We start from the raw sequence: 22,462 nt of genomic DNA, 5'->3' as shown, positions 1-22,462 counted from the left end.
TGAAATGCGCTATATAGTTAGGTCACAACAGGCCTCAGGTAGACCAATATGGCTGCGTGCCATATTGCAAAGCCCTAAGCAGCAATCGGGAGCTTGGTACATATGACCAACGATCGAGCAATCATTTGTAAACGCTTAACGAATGCCTATGCCAGGCCATTCTAGGTGTGAACATGGGGTACTAGACGTTAAACTTCAACCCCAACTGACATGCAATGGTCATCAAAAGTTTTAGATGTGAATTCTCCAGCATTATTCAATTGAATAGATTTGATCGGATAATCAGGGTGGTGAGCCTTGAGCTTGATAACCTGAGCCAACAGTTTAAAGAATGTAGCATTCTTTGTGGACAACAAGCACATGTATGACCACCGTGTGGAAGCGTCAATCGAAACTATAAAATATCTAAATGGTCCGCAGAGAGTGTGAATCGGTCCATAAATGTCCCATTGAACCCTTTGTAGAAAAATATGATGATTCGAACGAATCTTGTCATCAGAAGGCCTAATAATAAGCTTTTCCATGGAGTAGGTTTGACATGTGATTCCTTGAATCGAACCTAAACTTTGGGTTAGTGGATGCCCATGTGATGATTTAGGGAAACGGCCCATGCTGTTCATCCAGGGTGTCCCAAACAATCATGGCAAAGTGCAACTTCATGCGCAGTCCTAGAGCTGGCCACATAATGGCTTTCTATAGGGCGTATGGTCGTAGTATACAGATTACTCGGGATACGTTTCATCATCTCTATAATACACTTCGGCCATATTCGTAGGAAGTGATGCATATAAATTCAACTCCATTTTCTACATAAGTTTCAGCGTGGTAATTATTATCTCTAATGTCTTTGAAACTCAACAACGTTCTTCCAGATTGTGAAGAATAAAGTACATCATCAATGGTCAAGATTGTACCATTGGGACAACATTATACATATCTTACCGTATCTTTCGATCAAGTTGGATGAGCCTCTCTGGGTTGTCAGATGTGCATTCTTAGTTATGAAGTTAGTGAAATAGATGCGTTCACTATGTGTGGTTGCACTATCTGCCAGATAACTAACTTTCCCACTAGTCATACCTAGAAACAAAAAATAATTTGAATCGGTCACATGCATAAAATTTGAAAAAAAAATATCCATTCAAAATAATTTAAGTATTCAAGGATGGTAATTAAAAAAAAAAACTTAATACCCAAAAACAAATCACCAAAAAAAATCCAAACATAAAGGAAGTTGTTCAAACTTGAACCAAAAAACAAAAAGGGTTTGGCCACTAGGTGGAATTCGACCCCAGGTGTTCTAAAATGCAACTAAAAATAGTTTATGTCTAAGATTCTAATCTTCCATAAAGGTAATAGCCTCTTGAAAGTCAGAAACCTCCATCCTTGTACTTTCCGGTTCAGCCACTTGCACAAAGTTTAATTAAAACTTCTTACGACGAGATGGATTTTAGCTACAATCTTCTGGGGAGCACAGCAAACATGGGACCAATGGTCCTTTGAACCACTGCAGTAGCACATGTCTACATCTATAGTTTCAGGTGCTTTGCCCTTATTTTTGAAGTTTAGGGCTTAGGAGCCAGTTAGGGTGCTTCTAGGCTCAATTTCTTCCCTTAGATGGGCCTTGGCTCTGTTAACCTTGACATGGTGGCTTCTGGCCGCCCTTACCATGCCTATGTTGGCCTTTTGGGCGTTGGTTTGTGCTATAATGTGCTACAGGCACAACAATCGCCCCAATAGGCCGAGTTTGATATTTTTCATCAATAGTTGACTCTGCTTTTTAGCAAGAAGTAAAACAGAGATCAAATCCGAAAACTTAGTGAACTTCTAAGCCCTATATTGTTGCTCCAAGACAATATTGGTAATAGAGAAGGTTGAATAGGTTTTCTCTAGAAGATCTTCTTCAGTCAAGTTCTCGTTACAAAACTTGAGAAGTGATCAGATTCGACAAACTTCAAAATTATATTCATTCACGGACTTAAAGTCTTGGAAGCGCAGATGTTGCCAATCATGTCTTGCTTCAGGCAAGAAGATGTCATTTTGGTGATCAAATCGATCAGCCAAAGTAACCCAAAGTGCTCGTGGATCTTCCTCAGCAAGGTACTCGATTTATAGTGCATCATGAATGTGTCTTCAGATAAAGATCATGGTAGTGGCTTTCTCAGCTTCGCCAACCAGGTTGCCGTCTCATCTTCAATGGCGGGACACAAATTCTTTGCAGTGAAGGGGAGCTTCATATCTTGGACCCACTTGAGGTAATTTCTTCCATAGACCTTTAAAGTGGTGAAGTTGAGTTTGTTCAAATTCGATATGTCCCTGTCACAAAATAAATGGAAAAAAATCAATCCATTCACATAGGAGGAGAACATTCAGGTTCTAATAGACGTGTATTGGTTTAAATATACATGAAAAAACTTTGAGTTTTCATAGGTGACATTTTTAAGGAAAACTTCAAGTTTTCAAACAAGGCATGTTTCTAGAAACTTTAGGTTGCAAAAGAATTATGAACTTCAGGTTCATATGTTCCTGCAAACAAACACAAATATATTCAAAAATATGAAACAAGAAAAATATGCAAATAGATTTTCAGGTCTAGAATTATAATTGAATTATTTGGACTTCGGGCCAAAATTAAAGTGTGGGTGAAAAATTATGAAACCCAAATTGTCTAAAAATAATAAACAATTAAGCTTGGGGCCCAAAAACAAGGACATAAAGGTCACATATGGGCTGAGCAGATTGGATTGTGTGGCCCAGGCCCAAAAATTGAGCTGGGTTGGGCTCGAGCCTAACATGCAGGCAGGCCCAGCACCACAAAATAAATGGGCTGCAGGCGCAAGCCCAAAAGCATAGGCCTAGAAAAGGCTCTGATCTGGTGCGATTTGTACACGAGTACACCAGTGCATGGGCTGGGATCCAGTGCAACGCAGACAAGGTAAACCGATGCACCATCAATAGGTTGGGATCAAGTGCGACACAGAGTATGGGAACCAAGACAGCTATGCAGGGATGGGTTCCTCTATTGCGCGAGGCACGAGAACACTATGGCCAAAGAGTGTCGGTGTTGGGCCGAGGGAAGCTCCAAAGCCCAAAAGGCTAATGTGTCACCGAGAACAGGCTAAGCCCAAGTGGGCTTGAGTTCATGATCTAGACACCCCAGTGCGAGTTGGGTGAACGTCACCGAAGAAGAAAACCCGAGCCACCTTTTTAGGCGGTTGTGTCGTGGCACAAAAATCACGGCAAAAGAACCGTGGGTTCGTCAGTGACCCATAAGGGTGGATGGAAGGTGGAAACTCTTAATGTTTTAGAAACCCTAAAAAAACTGAATCAAAATTTCAAAAAATCCAATGAGATTCAAAGGAATCTCTGTCAATCGACATCAATGGACGAACTTTTGGCTGTTATGATGGTGACCTAAGGTCAAGGTTGGGCTGCAGGGCCACTTGTGAATGAGAGTATGCCATGGAAGGCATCAGGTGTTTTCTAGATTTCAAACCAGGAGCCAATGGCTCCGGCCCTCATGGCTCGCCTCAACCACACAAGTTGAGGGCCTAGTGTTGGTGGCTCGATGCGGTGCAGCTTGAGAGCCAGCGGCTCGCAAAATGGGATTGTGACGAGATGGGTTTTGTGATAAACCCTAATTTTAATTTTTTTTTTCTTAATTCCCAAAATAATTCAATGCATATTCAACATATAATTTTTTGCATGAGCAGATATATGATGCAATTCATGGCAATATCAATTCACATAATTCAACAATTATGGATATAATGCATACACAATTTATGAAGAATCTAAAATTCGAAAAACGTAAAGTTGGGTCATGCATTATGGTGAATGTTCATGCTATCAAGGCTGCAAAAATATCAAGACAAAAATCGTTGTTTTGACAGAACCTGATTACGTTATGATATTGATGAACTTGTTTGATGCAGAAAACTTCCACGTCAAATTCCTAAGCGTAACGCTATGAGCGTACTGATAACGTGTTATGGCTTATTTTAATCTGACAGGGGAGAGTAGGCCGGCGGCACAAAGAGAGAATAAAGATAAAGATGTGTTTGTAGGGTTGTGTAGATGATTTTGTTATTCCCCTTATTCAGTGTCTTTATTTATAGTAATAAAGGAAGAATTCTTCTCCTCTAAGGAATACAAGTCCTAATAGGAAAGAATAACTAGAATAAAATCTAATATAGTATTTACACAATCACACTTAAATAAGAAGTTTATAACAAAACTAATCAACGGGTTCTTACGATAATGACCCGATTAGTTATCGTGTTGACCCAAAACCCGTTATTTTTGTGTCGTTTACGTCTTGTGTTAACAGGTCGTGCAAGAAATTATCAGGTATACTGGTAGGTCAGCTACCAAACAAGGCCATTATCTTTTGTATATGTATGAGAGTTGTTACTGGCACTCCAAAAAGTCATTGTGCACTCCTTGATATTTGAACAAATGCGTGTGAAGTCTAGTTTTATTGTTTGGCATCCCTTGTCAAATGTTGTAAATTATACCGCACATGCTCTAGTTAGATTTAGGGTTAAAATGCTACTTTTGGGATAATGTTGCTGGAGATATCATTTCAAGAGCTTAACTTCTTTCATCAAAGATTTGTTCATTCATATGCATTTCATGCCATTATTTCCAGTACATTATGTCTAATGGTTCTATCTCTTTAAAACTTCTCGCTGCTTTCACACGAGCTGGGCATACACATTAAGACAACCCACATGGGCCATCTGACAGCTTTTCCTTAAAAATGGCTTATTAACCCTAGATCTTTGCACATGACACATGGATTTTTTGTCCCATTTCTTGCTTGAACATCAAGCCCTCTTTAAAAGCTAAATCTAGGGTTCATTTGTGTTTGGAGATGAGATTGGAAAAATTATAAGAGCTTTATTTTTCATCTCCATCTCATAGCTCCTAGGCGCATCAAGCATTTTTATGGGTAATGTTCTTCATTAAATATTTATAAATCTATCTTTGAAATTGCTTGCTTAAATCATATCTATATGTTCATTTGTTTTGGCTATGAAGTTTACATTTTTTGAAAAGAGAGTTTTTAGCTTTGAGCTACCTCTTGTGTTCTTCATTGAAACCCTAGCCATAAAACCATGTGCATGCATCAAACACCCAATCATTGCATATTAGGTAGCATTGTTTCATGTTAATTTGGTGGTCAAGTTCTTCAAGGTGAAGAGTTCAGGAAGAGTTGTCATCTTATGAAGATTAGAGACAACTCCATTTCAGTGCCACAAGGTGAAGAGCTCAAGAAGAGCTCCCACTTTGTAAATAATAAAGTAATTTGTCTTGTGTAACGCAAGGTTGCACAAAGGCAAAGTTGCTCCGTAGACTAGGTCTAGGAATTGAGCTTTGCATGGTATTTTTTAAGAATCTTGTTTACACTAGTGTGTTGGACTCAATGGTGAGTCCTCGATTTTTTAACCCAAAGATAGGTTTCCCAAACCAAAAATTCTTGCGTTCTTTATCTCTTAAACTTGTCCACATATCTTATTTACTTGCATATGTTTCATGCATCCTATATATTGTAATTTGATATGTGTTAAAGACTAAGTTTACACTGCATATTATGAGGAATGAATTGAATTGTTGTTGACTAGGAGAACTTGTTGTGAACCAAGTTTGAGTCATAGATTTACGTTTGATTCACTGACGAATCTGTACTTAGTTGACTGGTGAGCTTGACTAGTCAATCCAACATACTTTAATTCATAATTGCTTTATCATTGCTATTTGCATAATGAACAAATATGTAAACATGTTCAAGTTTAGGAACTATTTTTGTGAAACTAATCTGGGTATACTCTGATTAGTTAAACATATTGGTCAATTAGGGTTTGTTTATGCAACTGCACTTTATATCACTGAGTAACTTGTAACTAGTTGACTAGCTCATTTGACTAGTCTACTGTGCAAAGTTTAAATTTTTATTTGCAAGATATTCCGCCTTATACACAATTTCAATTAGTATTAGAGTTTGCTTTGGATACACATAGAGTGATCTCTAGAGTTAATGTTATTGGGTGGAATCACACCATGGAACAGTTTACACTGCTTGAAGTGAAAAGTTTCAAATCTTCTTGGTTACTCAGGTTTGATTGTTGTTGATTTTGTTTTACTCTGGATATAGAAGATATAGACTGAAAAAAATGGGATGGATGTTGTTTTCCAAGGGGATCAAAAAGCTAAAACTATTAAAAGGTCAAATGATTTATCATCTGAACAGAAAGGAATTGGTTGAAAATGATGTCACTCTCGAAGATCATGTCAAATAATTAACAGTATATGAACCATTCTATGATGATAGTGAAGTGATTGATAATGTTGTTGCTACTCTTGAAGCCCATGTTCTGGACATGAAGAAATCTCAAGAAAACTTGCTAAATAGATTCCTTCTTACATGTCATCACTATGATGAAGTGGGTCATATTCTTCCAAAATATTGGATGCTTCAAACTGGAAAGAATGTCACCTTGAAAGGTTAGGTTGATCAACTGGTCATTGAAGCTAACAAAATTTCACAACTTGTTTAGTCATCTAGTTTGAATCATGTGAAGCCAAGTGCTAAATGGATCAAGAAATTACCTGATAAATGTCTTGTATTCCTCAACGCACCTTCAATTACCAAACTGAATATGTGACATCTTGACAGTGGGTGTTCTCATCATATGACCCGAGACAAAGATGCCTTATTGTCTCTTGCTCCCTTTAATTGTGGTGACGTTGTGTTTGGTTTTGAGGGCAAGTCTTAATTAACTGAAAAGGGTGTTGTCAATATTCCTGATCTTCCTCAGCTAAAAAATGTCAGCTAGGTGGATGGATTGAAGTCATGCCTAATCAGTATTAGTCAGTTGCGTGACGAAGTGGGTGATGAAGTGAGTTTCTCCAAAAGAGGTTGCCAGATTGTTGATTTAAATGGAAAGAATATACTTGTCTTTCCAAGGTCTAAAGGCAAGTGCTACATCTTTGATGCTTCTAAATTTGGTAAATTTTCAAAGTTCAGCCATTCAATTGATGAAACAAGTGTGTTGTATTATAGACGACTTGGTCAAGTGAACTTCAAGGATCTACAAAGAATATTCAAGAAAAAAAGTTGTTAGGGGGTTGCCACATCATTCTATCTTTGACTTTTGTGTTTGTAGATCATGATTATTGGGGGAAAAAACTAAGGTAGCCCACAAGAATGGTCTAACTTTAGAACATCCATGCCTCTTTTCAAGTAGTACACATGAATCTTGTTGGTCTAATTCTAACTTCTATCTATTAATGGGAACAAGTACATTATACTAATTGTGGATGACTACTCTTTGTTCACCTAGGTGTGAGTTTTGAAAGAGAAATCTAACACTTCACATAAATTTCTCACTAAGTACAATGTTACACTAAAGGAATCTAATCTGGTCTTCCTACTTTAATCAGAATATGGACTAATCACCTGTGCAGGAAAAGCCAAATCATCTTGAATGAAATGTTGTCTGATCTTTTGCTAATCACCCATCAATCATCAATTTTACCGGCACTAAATGGATATTCATCAACAAGTCTATTGGGTCAAGAAATGTAACCACAAATATGGTCAGATGTATTACTCAAAGTTACTCTCAACTTGAAGGTGTTGACACTGATGAAACATTCGCTTTTGTTGCTCAAGTTGAATATGCAAATTTCCTTCATGCCGAGGGCATTATGATAAATTCCGGTCACAGGGAGAAGTATAAGTTGTTTGATTCACAAGCTTAACCTAAAGTATTTTGTGCTTCACACACTAAAAGCCAAGTAATATTTGTTGCCCACAAGCTCATTCTCAACCACAATAAGTACAAACACCTTTTGAACAAGCTCATGCTTGGTAGAGTCAGTGACTCAACAATGTAAAACTTTTGGTTGCAAACTGTGCATATTTGCTTCAAATGATTTTTTTTTTCTTTTCGTTTGGGAAGTATTTAGACAGGTTAGCTTAATGGTTTTTTTTTAGATTATATTTTGTGCAACTGATCTGAGATCATATTTTGATGGGTGAAACTTGTGGTTAGGCCAATTTCAATAATAAAAATATTATGAAATAGACTAATCATGTTTCCTTTCTGTTGTAATGAGTGTCTTTCAAGTGCAAAATTTCAAGCCAATACATGGATGCATGCCTTACAAGTGAAATGACTATAAGAACAAAAATGTAACCCTTATTTTGGTTGATATAATGACTTTGTTGCTCGGAATTTTTCAATTTGTTGAAGAAATTATTTTTAAAAAGGCCCAAAAGTCATGAGTTTGAATTGGAGTTGTCACACATGGAATTGAGATTGGTTTAGTGTGTAGTTTAGAGGTAAATAGATTTGTAAACAGTAAAATGTCTAAAATACCCTTGATTTTAACAATTTTTTAATGAAATGGAGTGAAGTGAGACCAAAAGAAATTGAAAATATCTACTTTAGGGAGAAAAGTGAAACAAAACCAATTTTATGGGATAAATTAAGACTAAATGACTGTTTCAGGGTTATTTTAATTGATAGGCCCATTATTTATTACTCTTCGAGCAAACAGAGTTCCCATCTCTCGTGTATGCGTTTATTATGTGGTTATGGTTGATGTGAAAATTGCACAGGACGGGCCGGGTTGGATAATAAAAAAAGCTTAGGAACAGGACCTAATCGAGCCCATCTGAAATGGGCCGATTCCTAAGGGTCCACGAGTCCAGTTTTGGTTTTTTTTTTTTACATTTTTGTACAGATTGCAGAAACTAGAGGTCTGTGACTCTATACTCCATTGTTGTTATGTTAAATGGATGAAATGAATCACCTGTTCCTTTCTTGCCAGTCGATCTCAATTCAAATTTTGAACAAGTCACATTAACAGGATGAGGTTAGCATGGAAATAGAAAACTTATGTTCAATTTTCTCTCTTTTCTCAAATAGTTTTTTTATTGTTGTATTAGTATTGTATTTTAAAGAGTTAAATTGTTGGGCAAAGGAAAGAAAAAAAAAGGAAGAAACCTCCTTGTTTGGGTTTCTATATCATGGACTTCAAGAGTGTGCTGCAAATCAAAATTGAGGACCAAAATTGAACAGCAGATAAACAATAATTAAATGAACAAACAAGACAATGGAAAATACAAAAAAAGAAGTAAAACTAGTTATTGTTGTAAACACCATGCACAAAACCCAGAGAGCATTTCGCAAACTCGCATGCAAGTGCAAGTGAAACATCAATGAAAATAGACACACGCAGAGAAGCAATTTCCACCCAGGTCTTACAGATTGAGATCTCAGATTGAGGAGCAGTTCCCTCAAAATTTGTCTACTGCTTCATTACCCAAAATCCCTAAATCTAGAAAACCCTAATTTATTTCAATTCTAAATCCCTAAAATTAAATACTTTTTTTTGAAGATTTGGAACATAGATGGACTGGTCAAGAGGAAGATATCCAAGACATTTGAAAGAGGCTGAGGGATGGAGGTATCGAGTCAGAGTCAACCACGAGCAGCACAACTACACAAGCCACAATCTCATGATGAAGACGAAGAAGAACGGATTGAGCTGGCCTAGGAACACGATCGAGAAACAAGTCCGAGAGTTGAGAGGAGAGTCTGACTCAACAGCTCCATCCCACAGCTCCTCTCAACTGTATTGGGTATCTTCCTCCTTCCCACCACTTGATCGTCCTAAGTCTATGGATACGGTCCGGAACGGGTACCCGGATTTTTAGATATTTGGACCCACCCCGCCCTGCCATTACATGGACCCGCCCTGTATCCGGCTGAACTTGCCCCAACCCGTCCCGACCCGCGGGTCCAGGACCCATTTGCCCACTTATAGCTAGCATATAGATATCACAGCGAGTCTCCATTCATATTAAAACCAAGTCTATAACCCCCAATTCTTGAAATATTACTACAGTTATGGCGTAAGGATATATAAAAAAAACATGAATGCCGTCATTCATCGGAATAAACTATTCAATGAGTACTCATGCAATGCATATATGAAAGTTTGGAAATTAATTAAAGATGTTAACTAATTGTAAATTGGACGGCGAACCCTCTCCTTGTCAAACCTCTTGCACCAAAGGGGCCTTCGGTCGATCCTAAACTTAACTTCTTCTTCCCCACCAAGAACTATCTCCGTCATCAGAACTGAACGGAACACAATCCTTCCAAATAGTGGCGGCTTCTCTTCCCTCGTCTCTGGCCGATGAATGTACACCCTCTCAACGCACCATCCTCCATATTGCCTGCAAAATAATATCAAATTTGTGAGCCACGTGATGACCGATATTTTCTACTCAAACCAACCTATGAATTATTCTATGATTTCTTTTTACACGTGTCGTGATAAGGAATGCTAATTATCTTCTTCATTTAAATACGTTGGTCTTTCTACTATAATTATCGTAGTCAACAAACAATGAATCTTTTCTTGCAAAAGAAACCCGTGAATTATTTCTATAAATTCCTTTGAAATAAATCTATGAAACAATTTTCCTACCTGGCTAATCGACAAACAATGAATGAAAAAAATCAAACTTTTTCTTTAAAATAAAAAAAAATAAAAACAAAACTTTGGATTAAATTATACGGGTTTATTATATGTAAATATTCATTACAAAATTATGCACTTTGCTGCCAGTCCAATCTCCATCGATTATGTTCCCTAACTATTAATTTAATCCACTAACGATATCGATACAATCATCATGGTCAACAAACAATATGAATCAAATTTTCTTACACAAAATTCCCATATAAAATAAATGTATGTATAACAACCACTAGAGGGTTTCCCACACAAATAAAGAACAACTACTAGAGTTATAAACACAAATCAAATTTTCCGACAAAACAAAAAGATAAAACCAATTAAATGTTTCTAAATTCAAAAATATTGTATATGATTGAAAAAAAAGAAAAAGATTGTACATGAAATGATTCTTTAGAAGACAAATATTAAGAATAATACAATAATACTTACTCAGTGAAAAAGTTGATAATCTGCCTCTCAGTGAGAGGGTACCCGTTCGAAAACGTGAAGAAACAGCACCTGTCTTCTTCAGGTGCCATGTTCAGAATGGGGTGCCATTCCTCGGCGAACGGATTCAGGTTGCTACGGAGTGGAGCATCAGTTTGATCCGGTAACTCAGCCTGATCATTTCTCACCACCCCAGCACTTGTTCCCTCTCCAGAGGATGTCGTTAGGACGGTCCTTGGATCAGAAGTGATATCTTGGCACTCAACCTCAGCCCCAATAGAACAGACAGCCTCCTTTGGTTCCATATTAATGGAAAGGGTAATGAATGAGAAAGAGAGAGAGGGACTTGTGTGGCTGTGGTTCTTTGGGAGGGAAATGGGAAGGAGACAGGTTGCGGTGAATGTCTATATACGAAGGATGAGGATACAATGTATGACTATATACTCAAGAACTAGGGTTTGTTTATATGGAAGTGAATGTTTAGTCTTTGAAGGCAGGCTAGGATGAGTTGTGTAGAGGTGTATTGTTTAAAGATATACATCAGAAACGAGGGATATGTGTATCTAGTTTTGCTGATTGATGGAATTCTACTCCTTTGAAAGGGTACTTAGTGTTCTATTTTGTTAATTATGATGGGTTTTTCTAGAATTAAGTTTACTTCTACGTTTCTGAATTGTACGTACGTGCAGAGAGTCATAGTACTAGTATAAAGGTCTCACATGAATTAATGGCCACCATACCATATAGCACTGTTATTGTGTTTTTCCATTCTCATACAACGAGATTGACCTAATCTCACGTATAAAAAAATACTATAGTAAAAGAATGTCGTATAATGTATATAATTTTTAGGGCAAAAGACTGTTTACTACCCTCATGTTTCGTGGTTTTCAACATTTAGTACATCAATTTTTTTTCATTCCAAAGTCATACCTAAAGTGTAAATTTTGGGACAGTCTCATACATCCGTTAGTCAAATTGTTAAGTTTCCAGTTAAGTGATGACGTGGCGCCCATGTGGATAATGACTGGGCGCCATATGTCATGGAAATTAAAAATAAATTATTTATAAAATAAATTTAATTAATTTAAATAATTTATAAATAAAATAAATAAATAAATAAAAAACCCCTTCTTCCCCAAATCCCACCCGTGCCCACCCTCCCTTCATCCACCCCTTCGTCTTCCCCAAATCCCACCCTCCCAGTTCCCCTTCGTCTTCCCCACCCTCTACCCCCTACCCACCGACACCCTTCATTTCCCTGATACCCACACAGCATAACCCATTTCATCCCCCAATTTTATCAAGACACCCACCACCCAATTTTATCAAGCTCCGCCATTTCCGACACCAATCTCACCACGCGCACCTGAACCCTCCGGTGTTTGAGTCCGACGGCGCCAACCTCTCCCTCCCTCCTCTTCCCCCGTCGTCCGCTCCCTCGACCTCCCAGCACAACCCAGAAGAAGAACAAAAAAAAACCCAGAAGAAGGAGGAAGAAGAAGAAAAAAAAAAAACTGAATCTGCAACCCAGAAGAAGAAGAAGAAGGAGGAGGAGGAGGAGGAAGAAGAAGGAAAAAAAAATGAGGAACCCAGTTCGTTCCCCCTAGGAAAAAAAAAAAAAAAAAACCGAATCTGCAACCCAGATTCGGAGGAAGAAGAAGAAGTAAAACCCAATCCCCAAAACCCAGAAGAAGAAGAAGGAGGAGGAGGAGGAGGAAGAAGAAAAAAAAAATGAGGAACCAGTTCGGCCCCCCGAGGAAGAAGAAGGAAAAGAAAAAAAAAAGATTTTTTTTCAAAAGTTTTTGGTGGGAAAAAAAAATTTAATACTACCAAAATCCCTTATCTAAAAAAAAAAAAACAAAATCCACGTGGACCCACGTGGCGACCCACTTGGCGCCGAGTCATTGTCCACATGGGCGTCACGTCACAGTTAACGGGAGACTTAACAGTTTGACTAACGGATGTATGAGACTGTCCCAAAATTTACACTTTAGGTATGACTCTGGGACGAAAAAAAATTGATGTACTAAATGTTGAAAATCACGAAACATGAGGGTAGTAAACAGTCTTTTGCCCTAATTTTTACGGACGTTCCATGAAGTACTGACGAGCATTGGTTTAGTTGGCAAAATCTATATATATATATGTTGTATCTGATTCCGATGAGCGTTATTTTTTTTTCATATTGTCATTAATATTTAGTTGTACTGTAAGTTCCGTTATAGTTCCACTTATGAACTTGTGTGATTTTCGTACCAATTTGTATAACGCGCGTTAAAATGAATGAACAATATAAAAATATATTGTACTTTTTTTAATGAATAAATTGCATTTTTTTCTCAACAAAAAAATTATTATTTTGAATTCACTTCTTATATATATGCATGTCAACTAGTTTCTTATTTTCAATGCCCTTGGTTATGTGCATTTAAATCCTTAAAAATGTATAATCAAGTCCCTACTTTTTAAAGACATATGAGTTCTAATGATGAGTTGTATATAAAACCTTTTTCGCCTTGCTAGTTATAGAAACCCTATTATAGTCTTATGGGTTGGCTTGGATAAGAACACATTCAATTTCTGTAGTTTGGCTCTGTTAAAGCTCTTCCATAATTTTCAAGTTTTTCCATAAATTACGAAGTTTTCTATATTATAAATTAGCCAACGATTATATTTGTTGAATTCTCCATACAATACAAAGATGCAGGCAAGTAATGGGTCCTCATATTTGGTAGTATATATGGGTTTGAGTTTAACTTGTTGCCTAATATTGTCAAACAAATTTTACCAGAAAAACGTACTCATTAAAGAACGAGAAATTTCTGATGCATAGCAAGTAATGGTTACTATAGAACGTAAAAATTTTCAAATCTGTCTTCTTCTTTTTTATATATAAAAATATATTAACACTAGACCAACATTAATGGTTGGTTTAAAATTCAAAATTTAAGTTTTAAACTTGTCCAAAACTTCTCCATACATTGGGCTAAAAAGAAATTTTGGGTTGAAACTGATTATTGGGCCCAAGAAAATAAGCTAAGATTAGTGGCTAGAATGTTGTCGGTCACTTGCGGAAAGACCAATAACTTTTTTTTTTATCAGATGGGCCACATGGTTGGATGGTTGGTTCAACCAATGGTCTAGATTCAATTTTTCTTTTTTTTTTTTATAAAAAAAATATCTAATTTACAAATATATTAAATCTAACGGTTGGTGAAAAGACGACCTAAACACCCAAAATTAAAACCAACAACTAAACTCAGTTTGTGCATGTCCCTCGAACCTGTAATGGGATAGTCCATAGATTAGCTCAGTTTGCTATTTCAATTGGCAATGAGGTAGTATGGTTTGAGGATCCTCCTTACCTATTCAGGACCTCCTTATCCAAGATTTAATGTAACATCTATTGGAATATTAATATATCGTCGTTTCTTAAAAAAACAATTAAAAATTTATTCAAATTAAATTCACCCATAAACTCTATAAATACCTATATATTTGTTCAAACATTTAACAAAATCCATTTTCGTCAAACACTTCTTCTTTTTTTCTTTCTACCCACTTATGCATTTGTGTTTAACAATAGAATAGGTTGTATGGTTTTCCATGTTCTTTTATGTGCTGCATATGTGTAAGAATGAGATAGATTTAGTTATTTTTCATTATTTATTAGATTTTAAATATTTTTAAATTAAAATGTTCATAACAATAAATTAAGATACATAAATTTATTTTTTATTTTTTAAAAGTTAAATAAAAAATAAGGCTAAAATTTAATCTTGAATAATTTCGGCCTAAAATTTTAAGTCAAACCATTAAGAGCAGTTCCACCGGACTCAAAATTGCCCAGCACCCTGTCCAAAAATCAGCCCAGCACCCTGTCAATCTGCTCCAGCCCACAAAACAACCTAGCACCCAGCCCAAGCCAGGCAACAGACCAACCCATTTCGAACAGACCCAGAGCCCGGCCTATTTGGCTGGCGCGTGCAGCACACTCGCGACTGGGCGTGAGTAAGAGACAAGGGTGCAGGAGGCGGGGCCCGCTTGTCAGCCCACTTGTGTTCACCCGGATTAGAGCTACGTGGCCCTCCTCAGTGCCGTTGGATTTCCAACGGTAAAAAAAATTTAAATTTGAGTTTTAAGATGGACCGTCAGATCACAGATCAACGGTCCATATTTTTCCCCCCAAAAAAAAATTAAAATACAAACGCCCAACGGTCAGAATTATGATCATTGGCCACGTGGCAGCTCCTTAGCTCTTGGATTTGAATATTTTTCAAATCCAACGGTCCAGATTAATTAACTAAATTAAAATTTATTAAAAATACAAAAAAATTATTAAAAAATACAGAATTTTAAAAAAAAATTATTTTTTTTTCTATAAATACCTAGTCCTCATCTTCCACCTTACACCACATTTCAGAATTATGTAATTTTATTTTAGTGTGTTTTTTTTAAGTTTATTTTAAATTTTATCCGAAATTGGTTAAAAATCTTATCCGAAAATAAAACTATTTTTTTTATTTATTCTTTTGAAAAAGATATAAAATATTTTAAATGGGCTGGGTGTCAACACATTTTGTAGGGGTGGAGATCATTTGTGCCAGTGCATTTTTAGACTGGGTGCTAGCGCATTTTTTAAGGGGTAGAGATGCTTTGGCCTATTACTGTTCACTGGGGTCTATTACTGTTCACTTGAGTGGATAAATGCGTTGGGTGCTAGCGCAAAGTTTTTAGGGTGGACTTGCTCTAAAGGAGAAAAATTGTTTCTGGATTATAACCTAAATTTTCTTAACTAAAATTTCTTAGTTCTCATATAATTGTCATAGACCAATCCCGTTCACTAGCTTAATCTCACGTACTTGAAAGTACCAGGGTTGAAGAGTTTCCAACTTTGTATTAAGTAATACCAGGGCCAGTCCATTGACTTCGAAGACCCTGTGCAGGCAGATAAATTGAGGCCTTATTTTATATGAAATGATAAGGAGAGCATGAGTATTTGGCAAAACTTCCACGATTCAAGTTCTCTATAGGGTGGTGATATCGATCGGACCAAATCAAAGATCGGTCAATCAGCCATGCCAAATACATACAACTCACTCTACATATGCACTCGCTACGTAAACAGAGAGTTAATAGTTATTTGTATTTGAACTATACACTAATTTTGTTCGCTTTGAGTAGCTTGTATTTTTGTCATTATGGAACCAACAAAAAGAATAATCTTTTCGATGGGGAGGTTGTGATTTCAAGCTTCTAAGAAGTGTTTGTATTTCAAGTAGTTAAAATATTTTTTTTTTATACTTTTATTATTTAATTCGCATCTATTTTTTTTTTTTGTATTTAAAAAAGATGTTGTTATTAGTAAGGTTTTAAAATATGGTAGGAGCTAGTCGGGTGGTAAATTGCGGCCTAGCACCTGGGTGGCTAATTGGGCCTAGGCGGACTAGGAGGATTTAGGTAAACTTGTTATATATCGTACAAATAAGTGCATGTTTATACTTAAAAAATACATAATTTGTATTGGAATATATAAATTGAAATATTGAATGACATATATATTAGAAAATATTATAACATAAAGAAAAAATGGAGAACCAGATTATAATGAAATAAGTGTACCAAAGTATTCAATAAGTCTTTTACAATTTATTAAAAAAATAATTGCAAAATGAAAGTTGTTTATTTTCTGCCGAAATGAGAATTATGACTTAAGCGATGTCTAGGCGGATTTAAGCAAACTAAACCAGCGCTTAAGTAGATCTAATTGCTATTCTTAATTTTTAAACGTCCTAAAAATTAATCAACGCTTAAACAGAAATTTTTAAAAGAGTTGTTATTAGTACTGCTCCTAACTGTAAGTGTAATTATTTTTTTAACACAAAAAGTTAAGCGCGCAAAATAAGTTATTTGAATGACCGATAACTTAAAAAAAAAAAAAAAATATATATATATATATATATATATATATATATAATTAACAAAAAACAGAACGACGTCGTAGCCGCCCCAGAGAAGTCAAACTCAAAACACGGCCAAGACAAGACTGATGGCGGCCAGGCATTTTTTGTCTTGTCCCTTTTCACACAACCGAAACGCCGACTCCCCATCCTCGACCGTCAGATGGTCAAAATTAACGGCTGAGATCTGCCAACATCTCAGTCCTTAAACCTAGCGAAACTCAGTGTCGCGTGGCTCCGCTGACGTGGGCCAATCTGCTACTAGAAAACCTACCACATGACCTGCAAGTAACTTTAAACTACTTCCCGGCGCCCTTTCCCTTTCTCGATGGAAATGCTATTTCCAGCCACATTTTGGCGACTAGCAAGAAACATCCAAGTGTGGAAATAGCAATTTCCCCTCCCCCATTCTTATAGCCGTCAACGATAGGATTAGTCCTTTGTGAAGAGGGAACCCTCCTCTCTCTTCTCTCTTTGCTCCTCAAAGACTGAAACTTTCTCTCTCTAAAATCTAAACCTAGCTGAAGGTATCTCTCTCCCTCTCTCAATTTTCTGTAAAGTTTATAGATTTTCTCATTGCTCTTTGATCTGAGCTGCTGAAGTTAATTTTTTTCACTTTTTTTTTTTTACTGAATTTGACTTTGTAGATTCACATGTGGTTGGTATTTTAATTTTGTGGTAATTTAATTTAATTTTTATTTAAAATTTTATGCAAGATGATCAATTGCATATGAGAGTTATTAAAGTTTTGATATATATATTTAAGATTATTCAAAGTCCAATTACGGTTGTGTAGAACTCTAATTTGGTATAGGATTTATGCTTTCTCTGTTGCTTGAGGATAATCGGTTATTGGGTTCTTGATTTTCAATTTATTATTGGGTCCTTCTGGGCTGCATTTTTATAGGCGGATTTTGGTAAAGTTATGATGTTAATCTAGTTAGTTAATTTGGTGCAAAAAGAGTTCATCGGAGTGGTTTACAGCGGAATTTAATAACTCACAGCTTCGAAAGTACGTCGAAGATGTGTTTTTATCAGGTAATTGGGAGAACAATCAAGTTGTTATTTATAGGTTAGATTTTGAAAATAATTGGTTAAGGGTGAACTTAATCAAGTATTGAACTGTAGCTTATATGTAGTGTGACTAGCGTCTATAACTTGACCAAATCGCCATTGTCTCGCACACCTCAATACTTTAGTCAAGGACAGTGCTAAAGTTAAACTCTGTTTATTTCATAAGCGAGGTTTAAACGATAACACTAGTATGAAGCCTTATGCACTGGGTACGACCTTTTTTTTACTAGTATGAAGCCTCCTGGTGCTTGATATTAATTCTTGAGGGTGTACTTGTTCATTGGGCTGTAGAAAGTTATCTTCTAATTTCTAGTATTGTTTCATAGATACGTAATAAAAATATCGAAACTGCTTTTTAGGCAAAATAATAAACCTTGTATATTCAGTAGTAGATTCACTAAATGGGTAGTGGGTCAAGAGTTTTTGCTAGAAACTTCAAGTGGAAATACGGGACATAAAAAAGGGATGCAACAAGGTGGTGTGCAAATTTTTTCCATCATGGAGCTGGATGCACATTCATGTGTTTTTGAACTGCTTTATTACTTGATTTAGTAAAAGCAAACTTTGAGATTGTGCAAGTGACTGAGCTTTATGAATTATGATATTGGTGACTGAAGCTCCAAAATTTAGTAGGGTGACTGTTGGGAGGTAGGGGTGAGTGTAAATTTGTTTTTGACTGGGAAATGAACTCACCTGTATTCTGGCTCTCATCCCATATACATCTGGCGTTTCTATGTACATCTCTAATAGTATGCATGTCTGGCTATCTATATTCTTTTATTTGTTCCATCTAGTTGGTACCATTTTCAGCTACTTATTCTGAATTCCTGTACATACTATAATTCCCAATTTTGAGTTGATACTTAAATATTTTGTGGAGTTTTAATTCTCAAATTTTCTCCTACTGCTGTAGCTGCAGTATTTACGTGCTTCAATCATGTTTGGCGGCTTTGGCCATGCTGCAAGGAAGAGTGATAACACCAAATATTATGGGGTTCTTGGTGTGCCTAAAAGTGCAAGTGCAGACGAGCTCAAGAAGGCATATAAGAAAGCTGCTATCAAGAATCATCCAGACAAAGGTGGAGATCCTGAGAAGGTGGGTCAAAACCCTTCCTCTTTCTTTATTTTATGCACCATGTACATGTGACATATTTCCATGCGGAGGCACTATTGGATACTGTTTGTGGAACTAAAAGTGCCCTATTAAGTGCCCGTTCTTTGGTACTAAATTATGCCCTTGACCACTTTCATGGGATTTGTGTCAGGTACGCAAGGCTTGACATTTTGAAATGTTTGTAAATGGATGTGATATAGCGAAAGCCTTAAAAAATTAGACGACCTTTACTCAAAGCCTTTTTTTTGGAAAATGATGCTCCATTACCTTCTTTTTAATAAGCAACCATTAGCCACCCTCCTTGAAAATTGTTTACTGGTTTCTGGGATGGACACATTGTTGTGATAGATTTTTGAACAATTTCTTTTGACTGTCATATCTAAAAGTTTTTGATGTGTTTGTTGAGATCAAAGCTTTAAAAACTTATTATGTCAGTAGAGTTGCTCTGATTACGAACTTATGCACTCTCAGTCTTCTGTTCCATTAGTTTTGCAGTGTATGATTTTAATAATGGTACATTCAAGTCAAAAGGGGTTTTAGAGTGATCACATATGTAAGCAATATTTTCTATATAATTACTGGCTTTGCTTTTTATGCCATTGACATGGCTCTTGAACTTGTGATATTCCTTTTACTGTAATTATTTCTCTTCAATTTTACCTTAGTCTGCTGGGTTGTGAACCAGTTCAAGGAATTAGGTCAAGCTTATGAAGTTCTCAGTAATCCAGAAAAGAGAGAAATCTATGACGAATACGGTGAAGATGGTCTTAAGGAGGGAGCGGGAGGTGGTAGTACCTCACATAATCCATTTGATTTATTTGAAACGTTTCTCAATCCCCGTGAGTGCTAGCCCGCCGATTTCTGCTCATTGACCTTTTACATTTGGTTTTTTGTTATTTTATTGTTGAAATGTTCTGTGCTGATTACTGCCTTCTGGATGTTCTGATCTTGCAGGCTATCGTTCACATGTAAGAAGGCAGAAGCAAGGTGAAGATGTGGTGCATACCTTAAAGGTTTCTTTGGAGGACTTGTATAATGGCACGACAAAAAAACTCTCTCTTTCTCGGAATATTTTGTGTACAAAATGTAAAGGGTATGCCTCTATGTGTCACTCGTTTTTTCTGTTCTTAGTTTGAGGCAGTGGCTTAACCAAAATCGCGTGGTGTTCTTTACCATCTTTTTTGCTTCAAACTGATTCCTACCCACAAGAAGCAATTTTCTTTTTTTTTTCCTTTCCTTTCGGTGGGGGAGGGTAGATTCGGTTGTTAAGTTCTCAACTTCCAGCTGTTCTTATATTTAAAGAATATGACGGTCTCACATTTTGTTACATCTTGTGCAATCTCTGTTCCCAATTGCACACAGGATGCTAGCATAGACAGAACCAGTGGTTAAACGAAAAAAAATGTGGCATTTCACTGGACAGTAGTTGCCAACATTTTATAGGATAAGTAAGGTACTTTGGCTATGTCTCGCAGTTAGATATGCGAAGTTGCCTTTCCTTTATCAATAATAACAGATACTGCTAGTACTGGGGATAAAATAGTTCTCTGTGTAGGATTTTGGGATGACTAGGGTGGTTAAACTGCTTCCCTTGGTTTCCAGGAAAGGCTCGAAGAGCGGAAACTCAGGGAGATGTTATGGATGCCAAGGTACTGGAATGAAGATTACAACACGGTCGATTGGATTGGGCATGATTCAACAGATGCAACATATCTGCCCTGAATGTCAAGGCTCCGGTACTTAAACTGAAAAGCATGCTTCGCATATCTCACTTCAGCATTATGGGTTTCGTATTCTTATAAACATCTGTCATTGTTACAGGTGAAGTCATCAGTGAAAGAGATAAATGCCCACCATGCAAAGGTAAGAAGATTACTCAAGAAAAGAAGGTGATGGATGTGCACGTGGAGAAAGGGATGGAGCACGGTGAGAAAATTTTGTTCGAGGGACAGGCTGATGAAGCTGTAAGTTAGGTTTTCATAATCAGAATTGTAAATTTATACTTAGAGCATTCTTTCATCATTATTGCAAGGGAAAGAGATCCTCTCCGGACCTCTTCAACCAAGGCCACCGGATCAAGTGATCTGGGCCTTTGAAATTTCATCCAACGGCCCACCTGTTTTGATCCCTTAAAAGCTATAATAATTTTTGGCCGTTGGATGAAATTTCAACGGCCCGGATCACTTGATCTGGTGGCCTTGGTGGAAGAGATCCGGAGAGGATCTCTTTCCTATTTCAAGAGGTGGCAGCATTATGTCTTTGACCAGTTTAATATATTGTCATTAACTTTCATTGTTCTTATGAAAGCCTCGTCTTTTAAAAGGGCAGCATTATGTCTTTGACCATTTTAATTTCCTGCCATATATTTCCAATGTTCCCTTGAAAGTTTTGTCTTTAATGAAATTTTTGTGTATTAATTGTTGCTTATTGTTTGCAGCCTGATACAATTACTGGAGACATTGTTTTTGTATTGCAACTCAAGGACCACGCCAAGTTCAAGAGAAAGTTTGATGATCTTTACGTAGAGCACACTCTCAATTTAACTGAGGCTCTTTGTGGGTTCCAGTTTGCATTGACCCATCTTGATGGCAGGCAGCTACTTGTCAAATCAAATCCCGGAGAAGTCATCAAGCCTGGTAATTTTCATTGCTTTGATATTCATTGCTTTAAATTTGTCCATTATGGATCATCTAACTTATATTCCAATGCAGGTCAATCGAAAGCAATCAATGATGAGGGCATGCCTCATCACCAGAGGCCATTCATAAAGGGCAAGCTTTACATCCACTTCAATGTAGAGTTTCCAGACTCTGGGATTCTTTCTCCTCATCAATCCCAAATGTTGCAGACAGTACTAGACCCCAGGCATAGCAAGAAGTTGACTGACATGGAGCTAGATAAGTGTGAGGAAACCACCTTGCATGATGTCAACATTGAGGATGAGATGAGGCGTAAACCAAGACAGCAGTATCGGGAGGCGTATGATGAAGATGATGAAGATGATGAAGAGTCAATGCCACGGGTGCAGTGTGCTCAGCAGTAAGGCCCTCTCTGTTTTATCCATCTTATAGGGCAAAATTATAGTTCTGCATATGCAGTTGAGTTCTGATTTAAGATCTTTATAGGTTCCTGCTATTTTATTTTCACTCGATATTTTTTCTCCCTGCTGTGTTCTTCTGTTTGTTATAAACTTTATATAAAGTTATATTAAGATGTTAGAATTGAGTTATAATGCTCTTGAATTGATGATATATCTATTTATGGATCATTAGCCTTTCGATTGCCTAAGTTAGTAATTTGGACGCTAAGGGCCTGTTTAATA

The 22,462-nt window shown here is 36.8% G+C and overlaps 1 protein-coding gene across 2 annotated transcripts; it reads left to right on the top strand.

The window, feature by feature from the left end:
- Window positions 1–17,315: 17,315 nt before the first annotated feature.
- Window positions 17,316–22,428, top strand: LOC126629401 (chaperone protein dnaJ A6-like). 2 transcript variants are annotated; one of them, XM_050299434.1, is made up of 8 exons: window positions 17,316–17,479; window positions 18,940–19,122; window positions 19,826–19,979; window positions 20,095–20,233; window positions 20,743–20,876; window positions 20,962–21,104; window positions 21,578–21,776; window positions 21,852–22,428. In XM_050299434.1, exons 2-8 carry the CDS (start codon window positions 18,964–18,966, stop codon window positions 22,181–22,183), a joined length of 1,260 nt encoding a protein of 419 aa, XP_050155391.1. In that variant the 5' UTR covers window positions 17,316–17,479; window positions 18,940–18,963; the 3' UTR covers window positions 22,184–22,428. The 2 variants fall into 2 exon arrangements, with proteins under 2 accessions (XP_050155391.1, XP_050155392.1); XM_050299435.1 differs by having other exon boundaries at window positions 17,330–17,479; window positions 18,946–19,122.
- The last annotated feature ends 34 nt before the right edge of the window (window positions 22,429–22,462 follow it).

The sequence above is a fragment of the Malus sylvestris genome, chromosome 7, assembly GCF_916048215.2.
Source record: "Malus sylvestris chromosome 7, drMalSylv7.2, whole genome shotgun sequence".
Taxonomy (NCBI): Eukaryota; Viridiplantae; Streptophyta; class Magnoliopsida; order Rosales; family Rosaceae; genus Malus; species Malus sylvestris.
The sequence above is the reverse complement of the archived record's forward strand: the minus strand, read 5'-3'. Positions and strand labels throughout refer to the sequence as shown.

What these genes read in the sequence shown, in the direction of transcription:
- LOC126629401 (XM_050299434.1), top strand. Translation starts at nt 18,964, where the DNA reads ATGTTTGGCGGCTTTGGCCATGCTGCAAGGAAGAGTGATAACACCAAA. An exon ending in TTGTGTACAAAATGTAAAGG is followed by an intron (nt 20,234 to 20,742) that starts GTATGCCTCTAT and finishes CTTGGTTTCCAG; the next exon opens with GAAAGGCTCGAAGAGCGGAA. An exon ending in AGGGACAGGCTGATGAAGCT is followed by an intron (nt 21,105 to 21,577) that starts GTAAGTTAGGTT and finishes TATTGTTTGCAG; the next exon opens with CCTGATACAATTACTGGAGA.